A 17,500-nucleotide genomic window follows, 5' to 3' on the forward strand; every position below is an offset into this window, starting at 1 on the left:
TCTCGGCCTCCCAAAGTGCTGGGATTACAGGCTTGAGCCACCGCGCCCGGCCAACCCTTTTCTTTCTGCTGAAGGAGGCACTGTCTGGTTGTCGGTAACATGCCTTTGCTTTTCTTCATGGTTTTACTGGGCACGGTGGTGTGCCCTTGAAATTCCAGCTACTCAGCAGGCTGAGGCAGGAGGATCGCTTGAACCCAGGAACTTGAGACCAGCCTGGGCGACACAGTGACACCCCGTCTGAAAAAAACAAAATTCTCCGTGGTTTTGCCATTTATAAATATGGCCCTAAAGCACTAGGTGTGTTTTTTTTTCTTTCTTTCTTTTTTTCTTTGCCTGTTTTCCATTTAACCTAACATAAATGGGATAATAGTCTGTCATCTTTTATGTGTGCCTTCTTGTTTCACCTTTTTTTTTTTTTATTTTTTTTGAGATAGAGTCTTGCTCTTCACCCAAGTTGGAGTGCAGTGGTGCAGTCTCGGCTCACTGTAAGCTCCGTCTCCTGGGTTCAAGTGATTCTTGTGCCTCAGCTTCCCAAGTAGCTGGGATTACAGGCACACGACACCATGCCTGGCTAACTGTTTGTATTCTGAGTACAGACGGGGTTTCACCATGTTGGTCAGCCTGGTCTCGAACTCCTGACGTTAGGTAATCCCACCTCTGCCTCCCAAAGTGCTGGGATTACAGGCATGAGCCACCACGCCCAGCCTGGTCTCCCCTCTCTCTTCTTTTTTTTTTTTTTTTTTTTTTGAGACGGAGTCTTGCTTTGTCACCCAGGCTGGAGTGCAGTGGCCGCGATCTTGGCTCACTGCAAGCTCCGCCTCCTTGGGTTAATGCCATTCTCCTACCTCAGCCTCCCGAGTAGCTGGGACTGCAGGCGCCCGCCACCACGCCCAGCTGATTTTTTATATTTTTAGTAGAGACGGGGTTTCACCATGTTAGCCAGGATGGTCTCGATCTCCTGACCTCGTGATCCACCCGCCTCGGCCTCCCAAAGTCTGGTCTCCCCTCTTTCCAATGGGGCTAGCAGCAGCCGCAGCCTCCCAGGCTGACGTGGCAGTGAGGTGAGGTCCCCCCGCTGTGCTGGGAAATTACGACGATGTCTATCCCATGCCTCTTATTGAAAGCTGGGGAAACTGAGGCCCACACAGAGAAGGACATTGCTTAAGATCCCACCTGCCACCCCTGAGCTGCCACTGATGAGAGACCTCAAACCCCGCAATGTGGATGGACTGTGATCCTATGTGTCTGTGCCCATTTTCCCCCTTGTGAACAGGCTTGCTGTACCTCCCATTTTTGTGTTACCGCAGGGCCTTACATGAAGTAACATAGAGCATGTGATATATTCTGGATGTAGACAAATAACTGGATTTATCATTGGATGTATCAATGTAGTGGCTTAACTGTAAATTTATTTTTTAATTTAATTTTATTTATTTATTTATTTTTTGAGACGGAGTCTCACTCTGTCGCCCAGGCTGCAGTGCTGTAGCGCAATCTCAGCTTACTGCAAGCTCTACCTCCTGGGTTCACACCATTCTCCCGCCTCAGCCTCCCGAGTAGCTGGGACTACAGGCGCCCGCCACCTCGCCCGGCTAATAGAGATGGGGTTTCACCATGTTATCCAGGATGGTCTCAATCTCCTGACCTCGTGATCCTCCCATCTTGGCCTCCCAAAGTGCTGGGATTACAGGCGTGAGCCACTGCGCCTGGCCAATTTATTTATTTAAAAAAATTTTTTTTGAGACAGAGTCTCGCTCTGTCGCCCAGGCTGGAGCGCAATGGTGCAATTTCGGCTCACCACAACCTCCGCCTCCCGGATCCAAGCCAATCTCATGCCTCAGCCTCCCAAGTAGCTGGGATTATAGGTACCTGCCACCATGCCCAGCTAATTTTTTGTGTGTTTAGTAGAGACGGGGTTTCACCATGTTGGCCAGACCGGTCTTGAACTCCTGACCTTAAGTGATCTGCCCACCTTGGCCTCCCAAAGTGCTGGGATCACAGGCGTGAGCCACAGATTTATTTATTTTTTAATTTAAAAAAAATTTTTGAGACAGAGTCTCATTCTGTCACCCAGGCTGGAGTGCAATGGCGTGATCTTGGCTCACTGCAACCTCCACCTCCTGAGTTTGAGTGATTCTCCTGTCTCAGCCTCCCAAGTAGCTGGGATTACAGGCATGTGCCACCATGCCTGGCTAATTTTTGTATTTTTAGTAGAGATGGGTTTCATCATGTTGGCCAGGCTGGTTTTGAACTCCTGACCTCAGGTGATCCTCCCCATCTCAGCCTCCTAAAGTGCTGGGAATACAGGTGTGAGCCACTGTGCCTGGCCCTTAAGTGTAATTAAGTGTAAATTTAAATCTTGCCTTTCTCTTGCTTTAGATTCTAGACTCCAGATCTGTGCTGTCCGATATGATACAGAACCTGGGTCTAGAATATTCTAGACCTATTGCTGTCCATGATACAGTAGTTGACCTCTCTGGTCTAGAACAGTCTACATCCCATATGGTAGCTGGGCTCTGGTCTAGAACACTCTGGATCTGTGCTGTGTAGCCCAACAGCTGACGCCTGGTCTAGAACATGCTGGATTGTACTGTCCAATACTGTAACCATTAGCCACATGTGGTACTTTAGGTTTCAATTTCAATTTAACAAAACTAAGTAACATTAAAAATCAGTTTCTTGGCCGGGCATGGTGGCTCATGCCTGTAATCCCAGCACCTTGGGAGGCCAAGATGGGCAGATCACCTGAGATCAGGAGTTTGAGACCAGCCTGATCAACATGGCAAAATGCCATCTCTGCTAAAAATACAAAAATTAGCCGGGCGTGAGTGCGCACCTGTAATCCCAGCTACTCGGGAGGCTGAGGCAGGAAAATCACTTGAACCCAGGAGGCGGAGGTTGCAGTGAGCCAAGATCGCGCCAGCGCACTCCAGCCTGGGGTACAGAGCGAGACTCTGTCTCAAAAATATAATTAATAAATAAATAAATAAATAAATAAATAAATAAATAAATCAGTTTCTGAGTCACACTTGTCCCAGTTCAAAGGTTCAACAGCCACACGGAGCTAGTAATCAGTACTACCAGTAATACTGCACAGCACAGGCAGAGAAAGTAGCCACCATTGCAAACGTTCCATGGATAGCGCTGGTCTAGAACAGGCTTCAGCAAACTTCAGTCCATTCTGGGACCCTCTTGTTTTTGTTTTTGTTTGTTTTTGTTTGAAAGGTCTCACTGCCTTGCCCAGGCTAGAGTACAGTGGTGCAATCCTAGCTCACTATAGCCTCAACCTTGTGGGCTCAAGTGATCCTCCTGTCCCAGCCTCCCAAGTAGTTGGGACTACAGGTACACACCACCATGCCCAAGTAGTTTTTTTAATTTTTTGTAGAAATGGGGTCTCTCTATGTTAACCAAGTGGGTCTGGAACTCCTGGGCTCAAGCAATCTTCCTGCCTCAGCCTCCCAAAACACTGGGATTACAGATGTGAGAACCACCACACCTGGTCTTGAAAATTATTAATGAGCTATTTCACATCCAATTTTTCCATACTAAATGTTGAAAATCTGGTGTATATTGTTCTCTCACAGATTTGGACATTTAATTTCTTTCTTTCTTTTTTTTTTCCCCCCCGAGATGGCGTCTCTCTCTGTCACCCAGGCTGGAGTGCAATGGCGCGATCTCAGCTCACTGCAACCTCCGCCTCCCAGGTTCAAGCAATTCTCCTGCCTCAGCCTCCCGAATAGCTGGGATTACAAGCATGTACCACCATACTCAGTTAATTTTTGTATTTTCAGTAGACATGGGTTTTCATCATGTTGGCCAGGCTGGTCTTGAACTCCTGACCTCATGATCTGCCTGCCTCACCCTCCCAAAGTGCTGGGATTACAGGCATGAGCCACTGCACCCTGGACATTTAATTTCTATCAGCAACCCTTGATCTGTATGCGCATTTTATAAAATTGATGAAAAGGTAGAATCATGGCCAGGCATAGTGGCTCACACCTGTGGTCCCAACACTTCGGAGGCTGAGGCAGGAGGATTGCTTGAGCCCCAGAATTTGAGACCAGCCTGGACAATGTAGCAAGACCTTATCTCAACAAAAAAATTAAAAATTAGCCAGGTGTGGTGGCACATACCTGTGGTCCCAGCTACTTGGCAAGCTGAGGCAGGAGAACTGCTTAAGCCCGGGAGTTTGAGGCTGCAGTGAGCCATGATCTTGCCACCGTACTCCAGCCTGGGCAACAGAGCAAGACCCTATGTCTAAAAATAAAATAAAATAAAATGCGTATATATTTAGCCAGTCTTTGATGACTTATGCCTGTAATCTCAGCACTTTGGGGCCTGTAATCCCAGCGCTTTGGGAGGCTGAGGCGCAGGAGGATCATTTGAGGCCGGGAGAATCACTTGAGGTCAGGAATTCGAGACCAACCTGGTCAACATGGCGAAACCCCATCTCTACTAAAAACATAAAACTTAGCCGGGCTTGGTGGTGGGCACCCGTGATCCCAGCTACTTGGGAGGCTGAGGCAGGAGAACTGCTTGAACCCAGGAGGTGGAGGTTGCAACGAGCCAAGATCATGCCCCTGCACTCCAGCCTGGGTGATGGAGAGAGACTCTATCTCAATAAATAAAGAAATAAATATATATATATATATAGAGAGAGAGAGAGAAAGAGAAAGACTGCATGTTGAAATGATAAGAAATGGGATATATTGGGTTCAAAAGAAATATATTATTAAAATTAATGTCACCTGTTTTTTTTTTTACTTTTTAAATATTGCTTCTGGAACATGTTAAATTATATATGTGGCTCACATTCTGTTTCTATTAGATAATACTGTTCCAGAACATCACCTGCTCCTTATCTTCCTAGGCAAGGTCTCTCCCTCCCAGGCACTGTGGACACTGGGGCCGGATCGTTCTGGGGTGGGGCCATCCTGGGCACTGCAGGGTGCTGAGTAGCGTCCCTGGCCTCCACCCACTCCATGCCAGGAGCACCCCCAAGTGGTGACAACCACAAATGTCCCCAGACATTGCCCAGTGTCCCCCTGGGGGCTGGATCACTCCTGATTGAGACCCCTCCCCAGGTTAGGGGATTCCACGGACCCCCAAGAAACTCTGCGTCCCATGACCCTCTCCCCTGCTGAGGTCCCAGGAGGCTGCACAGATTAAAATCTGCACCCTGAGTGGGGAGGGAGAGAGGAGGAGAATCCCAGGAGCTGGGGTCCTGGTTTCTACCGTCTGCCCCATTGGGAGCTTATTCTGGTGTCTGATGAATCAACTTTTTCCCCAAAGTAACGAACACAGGATCTATCCCCCTGGGCACTGTGGACATTGGGGCTGAATTGCTTTCTGGGGTGGGGCCATCCTGGGCACTGCAGGGTGCTGAGTAGGGTCCCTGGCCTCCACCCACTCCATGGCAGGTTCATCCCCTCACCAAGTCGTGCTCCCCAAGTCGTGACAATCACAAATGTCCACAGACAGCAGCCAGTGTCCTGGGGCGGGGGCAGGATCACCCCGGTTGAGATCCCTCCTTATCTAACCTAACCCCCATCAGTAGGTGACAGAGGCTCCCATGAGTTCCCACTCAACAGCATGCTGGGCATGTTCTGGCCTCCAAATCTTGGTAAGTTTCATCCCCACCCACCCCCATCTCCACCTCCATCTGTCAACATCCTTCCATCTCTCGACCCATCCCAAACACTTCCTCCTTCAAGAAGCCATCCTTGGCCGGGCACGGTGGCTCAAGCCTGTAATCCCAGCACTTTGGGAGGCCGAGACGGGCGGATCACTAGGTCAGGAGATCGAGACCATCCTGGCTAACACGGTGAAACCCCGTCTCTACTAAAAATACAAAAAACTAGCCGGGCGAGGTGGCGGGCGCCTGTAGTCCCAGCTACTCGGGAGGCTGAGGCAGGAGAATGGCGTAAACCCGGGAGGCGGACCTTGCAGTGAGCTGAGATCCGGCCACTGCACTCTAGCCTGGGCAACAGAGCGAGACTCCATCTCAAAAAAAAAAAGAAGCCATCCTGTCCGCCCTTCACTAAATCGTCCACACAGACTGCCTGCTTCTCCCTCAGGGTGCTGTCCCTGGGTTACCCTGACATTTGGCCATTGGTTCTGTGGTCACCCCTGGAGTGAGTTCGATGGTGGCTCCCCAAAAGATAAATCCAGACTGATCACAGTAGCTGTCTGCAATCCCAGCGCTTTGGGAGGCCGAGGCAGGAGGATTGCCTGAGCCCAGGAGTTCAAGACCAGTCTGAACTGGTCTTGTGAGACTCAACATAGTGACACTCCATCTCTACAAAAAATAAAAAATTAGCCAGGCATGGTGGCATGTGCCTGTAGTCCTAGCTACTCATGAGGCTGACGCAGGAGGATTGCTTCAGTCTAGGAGGTCGAGGCTGCAAAGAGCTATGATTGCAACACTGCACTCCAGCCTGGGCGACAGAGCAAGACCATGTCTCTAAAAAAATTTAAAATATATATATATAATAACATATATAATATATAATATATAATAATAGATTATGAATAATATATTATATGTAATATATAAAATTATATAAATATATAATATATAAAATATATATTATATATAATATATTACATATATAAAAAACCCCAAATCCTAGCCCTGGGGACCTGTGGATGTGCCCTTATTTAGAAAAGAGGTCTTTTGCAGATGTAATTAAATTAAGGATCTTGAGATAAAATTATCCTGGATGTAGGCTGAGCCCTAAACCCAATGAGAAGTGTCCTTCTAAGAGAAAAGCAAAGGGACACAGACACAAGCCGGGTGCAGTGGCTCACGCCTGTAATCCCAGCACTTTGGGAGGCCAAGGCAGGAGAATCGCTTGAGGTCAGGGGTTCGAGACCAGCCTGGGCCACATAGACCCCTGTCTCTACAAAAAAAAAAAAAAAAAATTAATCAAAAATTTAAAATTTAAAAGTCACAGGGCTGGGCATGGTGGCTCATGCCCGTAATCCCAGCATGTTGGGAGGCCAAGGTGGGCAGATCACCTGAGGTCAGGAGTTGGAGACCAGCCTGACCAACATGGGGAAACCCCATCTCTACTAAAAATACAAAATTAGCCAGGCGTGGTGGCGCATGCCTGTAATCCCAGCTACTCAGGAAGGCTGAGGCAGGAGAATCGCTTGAACCTGGGAGGCAGAGGTTGCAGTGAGCCGAGATTGAACCATTGCACTCCAGCCTGGGCAACAAGAGCGAAACTCGGTCTCAATAAGAATAATAATAACAATGATAAATAATGGAAGTAATCAAACCAGATCGTTCCTCTGCTTGCTACTCTCTCCTGGTCCCCATCACCCTTGGAACAAAATTCAAGCTGTTCACTGTGGTGGTCCTGTCTCTGCTTCCTCTTCCCCCTCTTTTCCACCCACTCTGCCCCTCACTCCCCTCACTCACTCTTCTTCACTCCTCTGACCTCAGTGGTCCTCACATGCTCCGGGCATGGTCCAGCCTCAGGGCCTTTGCACTGGCTGTTCCCTCTGCCAGCAACGCCCTTCCTGCAGAGAGTGCACGTCTCCCTCCTCTCCAGGCCATCTCCTCAGAGAGGCCTTCCCTGACCACCCTGTCTAAATGGAACACCCAGCCAGGCACAATCCGGTGGCTCACGCTTGTAATCCCAGCACTTTGAGAGGCAGAGGTGGGAGGCTTACTTGATCCCAGGAACTTGAGACCAGCCTGGGCTACAGAGTGAGACCCCCACCTCTGCAAAAAGTTTAAAAATTAGTGGAGCATGCCATGAGCTACGATCGTGCCATGAGCTATGATCGTGCCACTGCACTCCAGCCTGGGCAACACAGCAAAACTTTGTCTCAGAAAAAATATAATAAGGCCGGGCGCAGTGGCTCATACCTGTAATCCCTGCACTTTAGGAGGCCGAGGTGCGTGGATCACTTGAGGTCAAGAGTTTGAGACTAGCCTGGTCAACATGGTGAAACCCCGTCCCTACTAAAAATACAAAAACTGGCGTGGTGTGGTGGCACATGCCTGTAATCCCAGCTACTCAGGAGGCCGAGGCAGGAGAATCGCTTGAACCCGGGAGGTGGAGGTTGCAGTGAGCCGAGATCGTGCCACTGCACTCCAGCCTGGGTGACAGAGTTAGGCTCCGTCTCAAAAAAAAAAATTAATAATAATAATAATGGTAATAAATGAAACCTCCATCCTGAGTCATTGCTCTGAAAGTCACTGCATTTCTTTTTTTTTTTTTTTTTTTTTTTTTTTGAGACAGATTTTCCCCTTTCCCCCAGGCTGGAGTGCAGTGGCACGATCTCGGCTCACTGCAAGCTCCGCCTCCCGGGTTCACACCATTCTCCTGCCTCAGCCTCCCGAGTAGCTGGGACTACAGGCACCTGCCACCTCGCTCAACTAATTTTTCTGTATTTTTAGTAGAGACGGGGTTTCACCGTGGTCTCGATCTCCTGACCTCGTGATCCACCCACCTCAGCCTCCCAAAGTGCTGGGATTACAGGCGTGAGCCACCGCGCCTGGCCCAGTCACCGCATTTCTTATCTCAATGTTGTTCTCACTGGCTTGTTTATTTTCTGTTTGTACGCTATCCTCATTCTGCCATAAGTCAGATGCTCAGTCAATGCTGAATGAACGAAGGGGTGTGGAGGACTCAGCCAGGGACTGTCCTTGAGGGGCTCCCAATCTGGGGGGAGTCAGAGCCACACACTGACACCCCCAGCCCTGAGAGGTCAGGGATGAGCAGAAGGAGGAGACAGCCGGGTGTTATCTTGAAAGCAGGATAGAAATTCTCCAGGCGGGAGAGGCAGTTACCCGCGAATACTTTAGGGGTTGGCGCCCTGGCTGGGTCGTCAGTGTCTGGGGAGTGAGAAATTTTTAGAAACTAAGGATGGCCAAGGACCAGAATATAAGGGCTTAACATCTCCAAAAATAGTATCCACTTTGCACCTTTCTTTTTTTCTTTTTCTTTTTTTTTTTTTTTTTTTGAGACAGGGTCTTGTTCTGTCACCCAGGCTGGAGTGCAGAGGCGCGATCTTGGCTCACTGCAACCTCCGCCTCCTAGATTCAAGTGATTCTCCTGCCTCAGCCTACCGAGTAGCTGGGATTACAGGCCCCTGCCACCATGCCCAGCTAATTTTTGTACTTTCAGCAGAGATGGGGTTTCACCATGTTGGCCAAGCTGGTCTTGAACTCCTGACCTCAGATGATCCACTCGTCTCTGCCTCCCAAAGTGCTGGGATTACAGGCATGAGCCACCGCGCCCGACCCACCTTCCCTTCCTTTTTTTTTTTTTTTTTTTTTGAGGCAGAGTCTCGCTCTGTCGCCCAGGCTGGAGTGCAGTAGCCAGATCTCAGCTCACTGCAAGCTCGTCTCCCGGGTGTACGCCATTCTCCTGCCTCAGCCTCCCAAGTAGCTGGGACTACAGGCACCCGCCACCTTGCCCGGCTAATTTTTTTGTATTTTTTAGTAGAGACAGGGTTTCACCGTGTTAGCCAGGATGGTCTCGATCTCCTGACCTCATGATCCACCCGTCTCAGCCTCCCAAAGTGCTGGGATTACAGGCTTGAGCCACCGCACCCGGCCCCACCTTCACTTCTTTAAATCTTTGCAGCCTGGTTAGGTGGAGAAAGTGCTACCCATATTGGAGATAAGGAAAACTGAGGTTTGAAGGGAAAGACGCTTGCTGAAGATTACACAGCTTGGGAGAGGGGAAGTTAAGATTTGAACTCAGGAGAACACAGAGGTGGAAGCAGAGAGGAGGCAACAAATAAGAGGGCAGGATGTGGGAGCCATGAGCTCTGGGGGCAAGGAGGAGGGAGGAGAAGAGGCTGATGCCCAGGGACTGAGGGAGAGAAACTGGTTCAAAAAAAGCAGAGTCAGGGGGCGGTGGGCTCAATGGCTCACGCCTGTAATCCTAGCACTTTGGGAGGCCGAGGCAGGTGGATCACTTGAGATCAGGAGTTCAAAACCAGCCTACTCAATGTGGTGAAACCCCGATTCTACCAAAAATACAAAAATTAGCCAGGCGTGGTGGCTTGTGCTTGTAATCCCAGCTACTCAGGAGACTGAGGCAGGAGAATCACTTGAACCCACAAGGCAGAAGTTGCAGTGAGCTGAGATCAAGCCACTGCACTCCAGCCTGGGCAACAGAGTGAGACTCTGTCTCAAAAAAAATTGGGGGGTCGGCCGGGCACGGTGGCTCAAGCCTGTAATCCCAGCACTTTGGGAGGCCGAGAGGGGCGGATCATGAGGTCAGAAGATCGAGACCATCCTGGCTAACATGGTGAAACCCCATCTCTCCTAAAAAATACAAAAAACTAGCCAGGTGAGGTGGCGGGTGCCTGTAGTCCCAGCTACTCAGGAGGCTGAGGCAGGAGAATGGCATGAACCCGGGAGGTGGAGCTTGCAGTGAGTTGAGATCTGGCCACTGCACTCCAGGCTGGGCTGAGTGAGACTCTGTCTCAAAAAAAAAAAAAAATGGGGGGATGTCCCATAGCCAGTTTGAGCCCCACTGGGTCTAGGGGGATGGGGACTGGGAGATGGCCACAGGAGTCACTCAGGAGGTGACCAGTCGCAGAACTGGTGATGGGAGTTTAGCATAGTGTGCAGTAAATACTAGGTACTTGATAAAAATTTGTTGGATGGATGGAAAGAAGTGTAGATGGGTGAATGGATGTGTGGGTGAATGGGAGGATAGATAGGTGGATGGATGTATACATGAATTAATAGATGGATGGGTGGAAGAGTGAGTGATGAATAAATGGATGGATGGAAGGGTAGATGGGTGGACAGATGAATGGATAGACAAGTGGGTGGATGGGTAATGGATAGATGGATGAATGGATGGATGGGTGAATGGATGGATGGATAAAAGGGCAAACGGGTGAACAGATGGATGGATATATGGGTAGGTGGATAGATAAGTGAGTGACTTGATGGATGAATGGTAGATGGATGGATGTGTGGGTGAATGGATGGGTGTATGGCTGAATGGGAGAACGGATGGATGCATAATGTGTGGGTAGGCAATGAGTATATGCGTGAATGAATGGATGGATGGGTGGATAAGTGAGTGATAGATGAATGGATGGATGGATGAATTGATGGGTGGGTGGATGGATGGATGGATGGATGAATTGATGGATTGATGGGTGGATGGGTGGATGGATGTATGGAAGAATGGATGAGTGTGTGAATGGATGGATGAAAGGGTAGATGGGTGGATGGGTGGATGGATAGATGGGTGGGTGGAAGGATGGATGGATGGATGGGTAGATGGATGGAAGTGTGGCTGGATGAGAGGATGGGTGGATGATGGATGTGTGGGTAGGTAGGTGGATGAGTAGATGGTGAATGAATGGATGACAGGTAGATGGGGTGACAGGTAGGCAGGTAAGTGGACATATGGGTAGATGGGTGATGGGTAGATGGAAGGGTGCATGAATGGATGGAAGCTATGAATTTATGGACTGAGCCAGGGAGAGTAGGCAGGGAGAGGACAGAGGCCCCTCAAGTGGATGCAGAGAAGGAGCTGCTGGTGATTGTGGCATCTCCTCATCTCAAAGTGGACTCAGATCCTGGACACCCACCTGGCAAGAAGGGCACAAGACTTCATGGCTCTTGGTCCTTCCACCCTCTTCCATCTTTCCTCCTGGCTGCCAACAGAGTACAGAGCCCAGCTTTGGCACCCAACAGGAAGAGAACTGGTTTCAAGGTCCCTAAGGCCTCAGACAGTGGAATAGAGACTGGGTTTGGGTCTCAGTTACCTTCATCAGGGAAATGAGGACAAAGGAATGGTGGAGAAGTGCTTAGCTGGGGGGACTCCTTAGAAGTGTTGGTAAATCTCCATGTATGTACAGATTTCTCTGGACAGAAGGACCAGAGCTTCCACCCAGGACCTGATGCCATGCAAAAATGTGGTTCACTAAACTTAGAGGAATTAGGCAACAGGACAGGGTCTGGAGCCAGACCACGAAGGTCCAAATCCCCACTCTGCAGCTTGCAGGCTACCTAACTAACCTTGGACAAATCCAGTATTGAGTTGCTTTGTCCCTTGAATTCCTCCCTCCACCTTTTCCCACCCTGCTCTGCACCCCTGGGCTCCTGGTGCTAGAATGTGGTGGAAATGATGGTGTGTAATTCTGAGGCTAGGGCTTAAAGGGGACTGTGGCTTCCTCCTCGATCACTCTTTGGTTATGTGCTCAGGAAGATGCCATGTTGTGAGGAAGCTCAAGCAGCGCTGTGGAGAAGCCCACGTGGTGATAAACTGAGGCCTCCTGCCAACAGTCACTAGAGGGAGCCAGCTTGGAAGCAGATTCCTCAACCACAAGCTCCTGCTGATATCTTGACTGTAACCTCCCTGAGCCAGGATCATGCAGCAAACTCACTCCCAAATTCCTGACCCCTGGTAGTTGTGAGATAACAAGTGTTTATTGTTTGAAGTCTTTATTTTGGGGATTTGTTATGCAGCAATAAATAACCACTATGGTCCCTAGAACTCTGCTGTGCCCCTGGGCACTCATCTGTATGAACTGACCTGCCCTCCAGCTTCTGGCTGGTTTGATTTTTTTATTTGGTTGTGGGGTTTTTTTCTTTCTTTTTTAATGTATTTTTTTTTAGCTTCTGGTTGGTTTGGGGAAGCACTCACAGAAGGTCCAAGATGAAGAGTGAGTTCAGGGAATTTACTGCAGACTCTAGATCACTTTTGCACATGCTGTTCCTTCTCCCTGGAGTGCCTTCCATGCCATCTTTCAGGTTTCTTCTCAAATGTCATATCCTCAGTGAAGCCCTCCATTGAGCACCTTCTCTATAGATTGCCCCACCCTTTCCTGTTATTCTCTTCCAGTGCTGAAGATCAGAGAGGTTAAGTCACTGGCTCATGGTCACACAGCAAGGATGGAGCTGAGCAATGAGCCCACAGATGTGGCCACCAGACCCCACGCTTTAACTTGCATCACGTCACACCCAAAAGAGGGGCTCTCTATTCTTCAAGACGAAGCAGAGGCCACCCCCAGGCCCAGAACCTTCCAATGCTCATTGAGAATCAAGTCAAACTCATGCCACGACCTCAGGTCCCTGGAAGGCGCACGTCAGATTTCCCACAGTCAGCCAAGCACAAAGACTACAAATGCCCTGATGTCCCTGGATGCTGAAAGTTCCCTGAGAATTCTGGAGGAAAGGGTGAGCTCCCTGCCCCAGAGCTCACAAGGTGGGGCACCATGGCTCACTGTGGTTCCTTCAGTCTCCATCAAGAGGCATGGCCTGGGGACCTGGATCGGCTGGCTCAGGGGGAACCACTCATCCTTCACTGGGGCAGGGGACTCCTGACCACCCAAAGAGGACAAAGCTGACCAGGAGAGACTGGTGCTGAGCATGCTGGCTGGGCGTGCTGGCTCACACCTGTAACCCCAGCACTTTGGGAGACTGAAGCAGGAGGAGCGCTGGAGCCAGGAGTTCAGGATCAGCCTGGGCAATATAATGAGACCCCATCTCTACAAAAATTAAAGAATTAGCCAGGTGTGATGGCATGCACCTATTGTCCCAGTGACTCAGGAGGCCGAGGTGGGAGGATCACTTGACCCCAGGAGGTGGAGGCTGCAGTGAGCCATTATACTCCAGCCTGGGCAACAGAGCAAGACCCTGTCTCAAAAAATAAAAATAAGGAGAGACTCATGAGAGACAGCACCCAGGTCAGCCTCCTCTGCAGACAGAAATAATGATCAAGAAGCCCCTGTGTTGGCCGGGCACGGTGGCTCACGCCTGTAATCCCAGCACTTTGGGAGGCCGAGGCGGGCAGATCCCTTGAGGTCAAGAGTTTGAGACCAGCCTGGCCAATACGGCAAAACCCCATTTCTACTAAAAATACAAAAATTAGCCAGGCATGGTGGCGTGTGCCTGTAATCCCAGCTACTTGGGAAGCTGAGGCAGGAGAATCATTTGAACCTGGGAGGCGGAGGTTGCAGTGAACTGAGATCACGACACTGCACTCCAGTCTGGGCGACAGAGCAAGACTCTATCTCAAAAAAAAAAAAAAAAAAAAAAAGCCCTTATGTTAAGGAACTGTGGCTCCATTCGCACCATAAAGACAAGCGCGGAAAATCCTTTTCCTTTTTATAGTGAGAAACCAGCATGGTTTATGCTTCTCCCCGTGGTCCACACAACCATCAGCCACCAGCCCTGTCACCTCCCCTGTCCTTCCCCCCGTTTCTTTCTCCACCTCCTCACTCTGTTCCAGCCACACAGGCCTCCTCCCTGTTCCTCCAACACGACAGGCATGGTCCTGCCCCAGGGCCTTGGCATGTGCTGTGCCCTCTGCCTGCCAATGCTTCTTTATCCTTCAGGTCTCAACCCAAAGACACTGACACACTGGGCCAGGTGCCCTTGTGCAGTATACAACCTGCACAACCACACACAACCACTCTGGTATAAAATATAGAGCACAGCACACAGTAGTCACTCAATAAATGCACACTCTGATGATGATTTCTATCCCTCTGCTCCTCATACCTCTTTCTGAGTCCAGAGACACACAGAATTCAAAGACAATCTCAGAAACAGCCTTGGCTCCCACCCCAGGTTGGGAGCCACCCCCTGTCCCCTCCTCCCCAGACACCACACAGGACTCACTCCGGGCAAGGTCTTCTGCTCGTGCAGGGCAGTCTGAGCTTTGATGGCGGAATCCCGGGCACAGTAGGTGAGGAAGGCACAGCCTGGAAAGGAGAGAAACGGGCGTGTTGAGAGCTCGGGCACACCCATGGTCACAGCAGCACCACCCACAGTTGGCCACTAGGTGGAAGCAATCCAAGCCTCCATCCACAGACGCATAGATCTGCACAACCTGGTGCATCCACGCAACGGAATATTATTCAGCCAAGAAAAGGAAGGAAATTCTGACACAGGCTGCAACATGGATGCACCTTGAGGACGTCACTCTCAGTGAAATAAGCCAGACGCAGAAGGACAAATCCTGTGTGGTTCCACTCCTAGGAGGTCCCTAGAGTCATCAGATTCAGAGAGACAGAAAGTAAAATGGGGAGGTGCTGGGGGCTGGGGAGGGGGATGAGGACTGAGTGTTTCATGGGGACAGAGTTTCAGTCTGGGAAGAGGAGAAAGTTCTGGAGATGACGGCGGTGGTGGTTGCACAACCAGGTGAATGTGCTTAATACCACTGAGCTGTGCAATTTTTATTTTTATTTATCTATTTTGAGACGGAGTCTGGTTCTGTCGCCCAGGCTGGAGTGCAGTGGTGCAATCTCGGCTCACTGCAAGCTCCGCCTCCCAGGTTCGCACCATTCTCCTGCCTCAGCCTCCCAAGTAGCTGGGACTACAGGCACCTACCACCATACCCAGCTAATTTTTTGTATTTTTAGTAGAGACGGGGTTTCACCGTGTTAGCCAGGATGGTCTCGATCTTCTGACCTCGTGATCTGCCCCCCTTGGCCTCCCGAAGTGCTGGGATTACAGGCGTGAGCCACCGCACCCGGCCTGAGCTATGCATTTAAAAATGGTTAAGAGGTTAAGATGGTACATTTTAAGTTGTGTATATCTTACTACAATTTCAAAAAATAAAAAGAGAAGAGGATGCTGGAGTCACCATGTTTCGGGAGGGGACAGTGGAAGTGGCTCAGTGTTTTCCATTCCTTCTACCCCTGCGCATACATACATCCCCCAAAGGGTGAGCCCAGGGAGAGGAACAGAGGAGTCCCAGCCATTAACAAAGTCAGTGGCTGAGCTCAGAAAAGAGATGCTGAGAGTCCTGGACAAGGGGGGGTGAAGGGAGTGGGCAGAAGGGCTGCCCAGTGGGGAGGATGGGGAGGGCACTAGTTGTCCCAGAAGGCTGGAAGAAGGCCTGGCCCTGGGATAGGGAGCAGTGGGCTCTGCCACTGACCAGCACTGTAGCCTTGGATCAGGCGCTTCCCCTCTCTGGTCTTCACTTTCCCCCATCAGAGGGAGAGGGGATGGTCTGAGAGGACCACAAGATGAACCAGCCATTGGATGGGGGTGGAGCTTGAGAGGGTGTGGCATGGTGGCAAAAATCAGGACCAATCAGGAGAGGTGAGGGGCGGGGCCAGCCCATGGAGAGGCCCAGAGTGAGGTTGTGATTGGATGACATTAGGGATGGGGTAGGGTTGGAGGCAAGGGGCAGGACCAGCCCGGGAGTGACCAAGAGTGAGGCTGTGATTGGACGACATTAGGGGTGGGAGGCAAGGGGCGGGGCCAGCCCATAGAGTGGCCCAGAGTGAGGCTGTGATTGGGCGACATTAGGGGTTGGAGACCCGAGACACTGATAGAGACAGAGACAGGAGACAAGCAAGTCAAGAGAACCCGCCCTTGCCCTGAAAGCCTACTTAAATCAAAAGTATTTTGAAAGACGTTTCCCCGAGGTGGGGTAGGGATTGCACACAGGAGGTCAGGGGTCCTGGGATGAACACAGGGGACTGAGCGGACCTATTTGGGGACCTGTGAAATGAGATCATCGTTGGCTGCCCTGATGTTGTCAAACCCTCTGTTCCGCCTCAAACCCCGCCCCTATGGTTCCTGGTCTCCCTGCTTGCTCCCCTCCCAGGGGCACTCTGTGCGGAGTTCCCCGGTGCCCACTTCTGCTCCAGGCCAGGAGCTAATTAAAGTGGCCACCTGCTGGTCGCTCCCACCAGCTGGGCTGTGTGGTGGGGAGGGGGTAGGGAATCCCAGTGAATCCCACCCCAGGTCCGAAAAGTCCCCTGGAAACCTGGGGGTACCAGGCAGAGCTGACAACGGTTTCCAGCACTGAAAAAAAAAAAGAAAGAAAGAAAGAAAAAGAAAAAGAAAAAAAATATATTTGCGGTAGGAATGTAAAATGGTACGGCTCCTGCAGAAAACAGTTTGACAGGTCCTCCAAAAACGAAACAGAAAATTACCACGGAACCCAGCAATTCCACTTCTGGGTGTATATTCCGAAGAATTGAAAGCAGGGACTCGAACAGAGACATTTGTATAACAATGTTGATAGCAGTAAGATTCACTGTCGCCGAAAGGCGGAAGCAGCCGAGGCTTCCATTCACAGATGAATGGATCAGTACAATATCGTCGACCCACACAATGGAATATTATCCAGCCACCAAAAGGAAGGAAATTCTGATGCCTGATACAACGTGGGTGAATCTTGAGAACGCCATGCTCAGTGAAATAAGCCAGACACAAAAGGACAGACAGAGGTTTTACAGGAGGACCACAGAGCCGTCAGATTCACAGAGATGGAAAGGAGGATGGGGGGTGCCAGGGGCTGGGGAGGGGGACGGGGAGTGAGTGTTTTACGGGGATAGAGTTTCAGTTTGGGAAGATGAGAACATTCTGGAGGCCGGGCAAGGTGACTCTTGTCTGTCATCCCAGCACTTTAGGAGACCAAGGTGGGAGGATCACTTGAGCCCAGCAGTTGGAGGCTGCAGTGAGCTATGATCGCAACACTGCAATCCAGCCTAGGCAACAGAGTAAGACCCTGTCTCTAAAACAAAACAAAACAAAACAAAA

At 50.3% G+C, this 17,500-nt stretch overlaps 1 protein-coding gene across 19 annotated transcripts in view; it reads right to left on the bottom strand.

Annotated features, from left to right (window-relative positions):
- CELF5 (CUGBP Elav-like family member 5) overlaps positions 1–17,500 on the bottom strand; it is a 78,995-nt gene that overhangs the window by 40,603 nt on the left and 20,892 nt on the right. For all 19 annotated transcript variants that reach the window (XM_023183698.3, XM_023183691.2, XM_023183705.1 and 16 more), the window contains exon 2: positions 14,621–14,703. In XM_023183698.3, the coding sequence (XP_023039466.1) occupies positions 14,621–14,703 (83 nt within the window). The remainder of the gene's footprint in view (positions 1–14,620; positions 14,704–17,500) is intronic.

The sequence above is a fragment of the Piliocolobus tephrosceles genome, chromosome 21, assembly GCF_002776525.5.
Source record: "Piliocolobus tephrosceles isolate RC106 chromosome 21, ASM277652v3, whole genome shotgun sequence".
NCBI lineage: Eukaryota > Metazoa > Chordata > Mammalia > Primates > Cercopithecidae > Piliocolobus > Piliocolobus tephrosceles.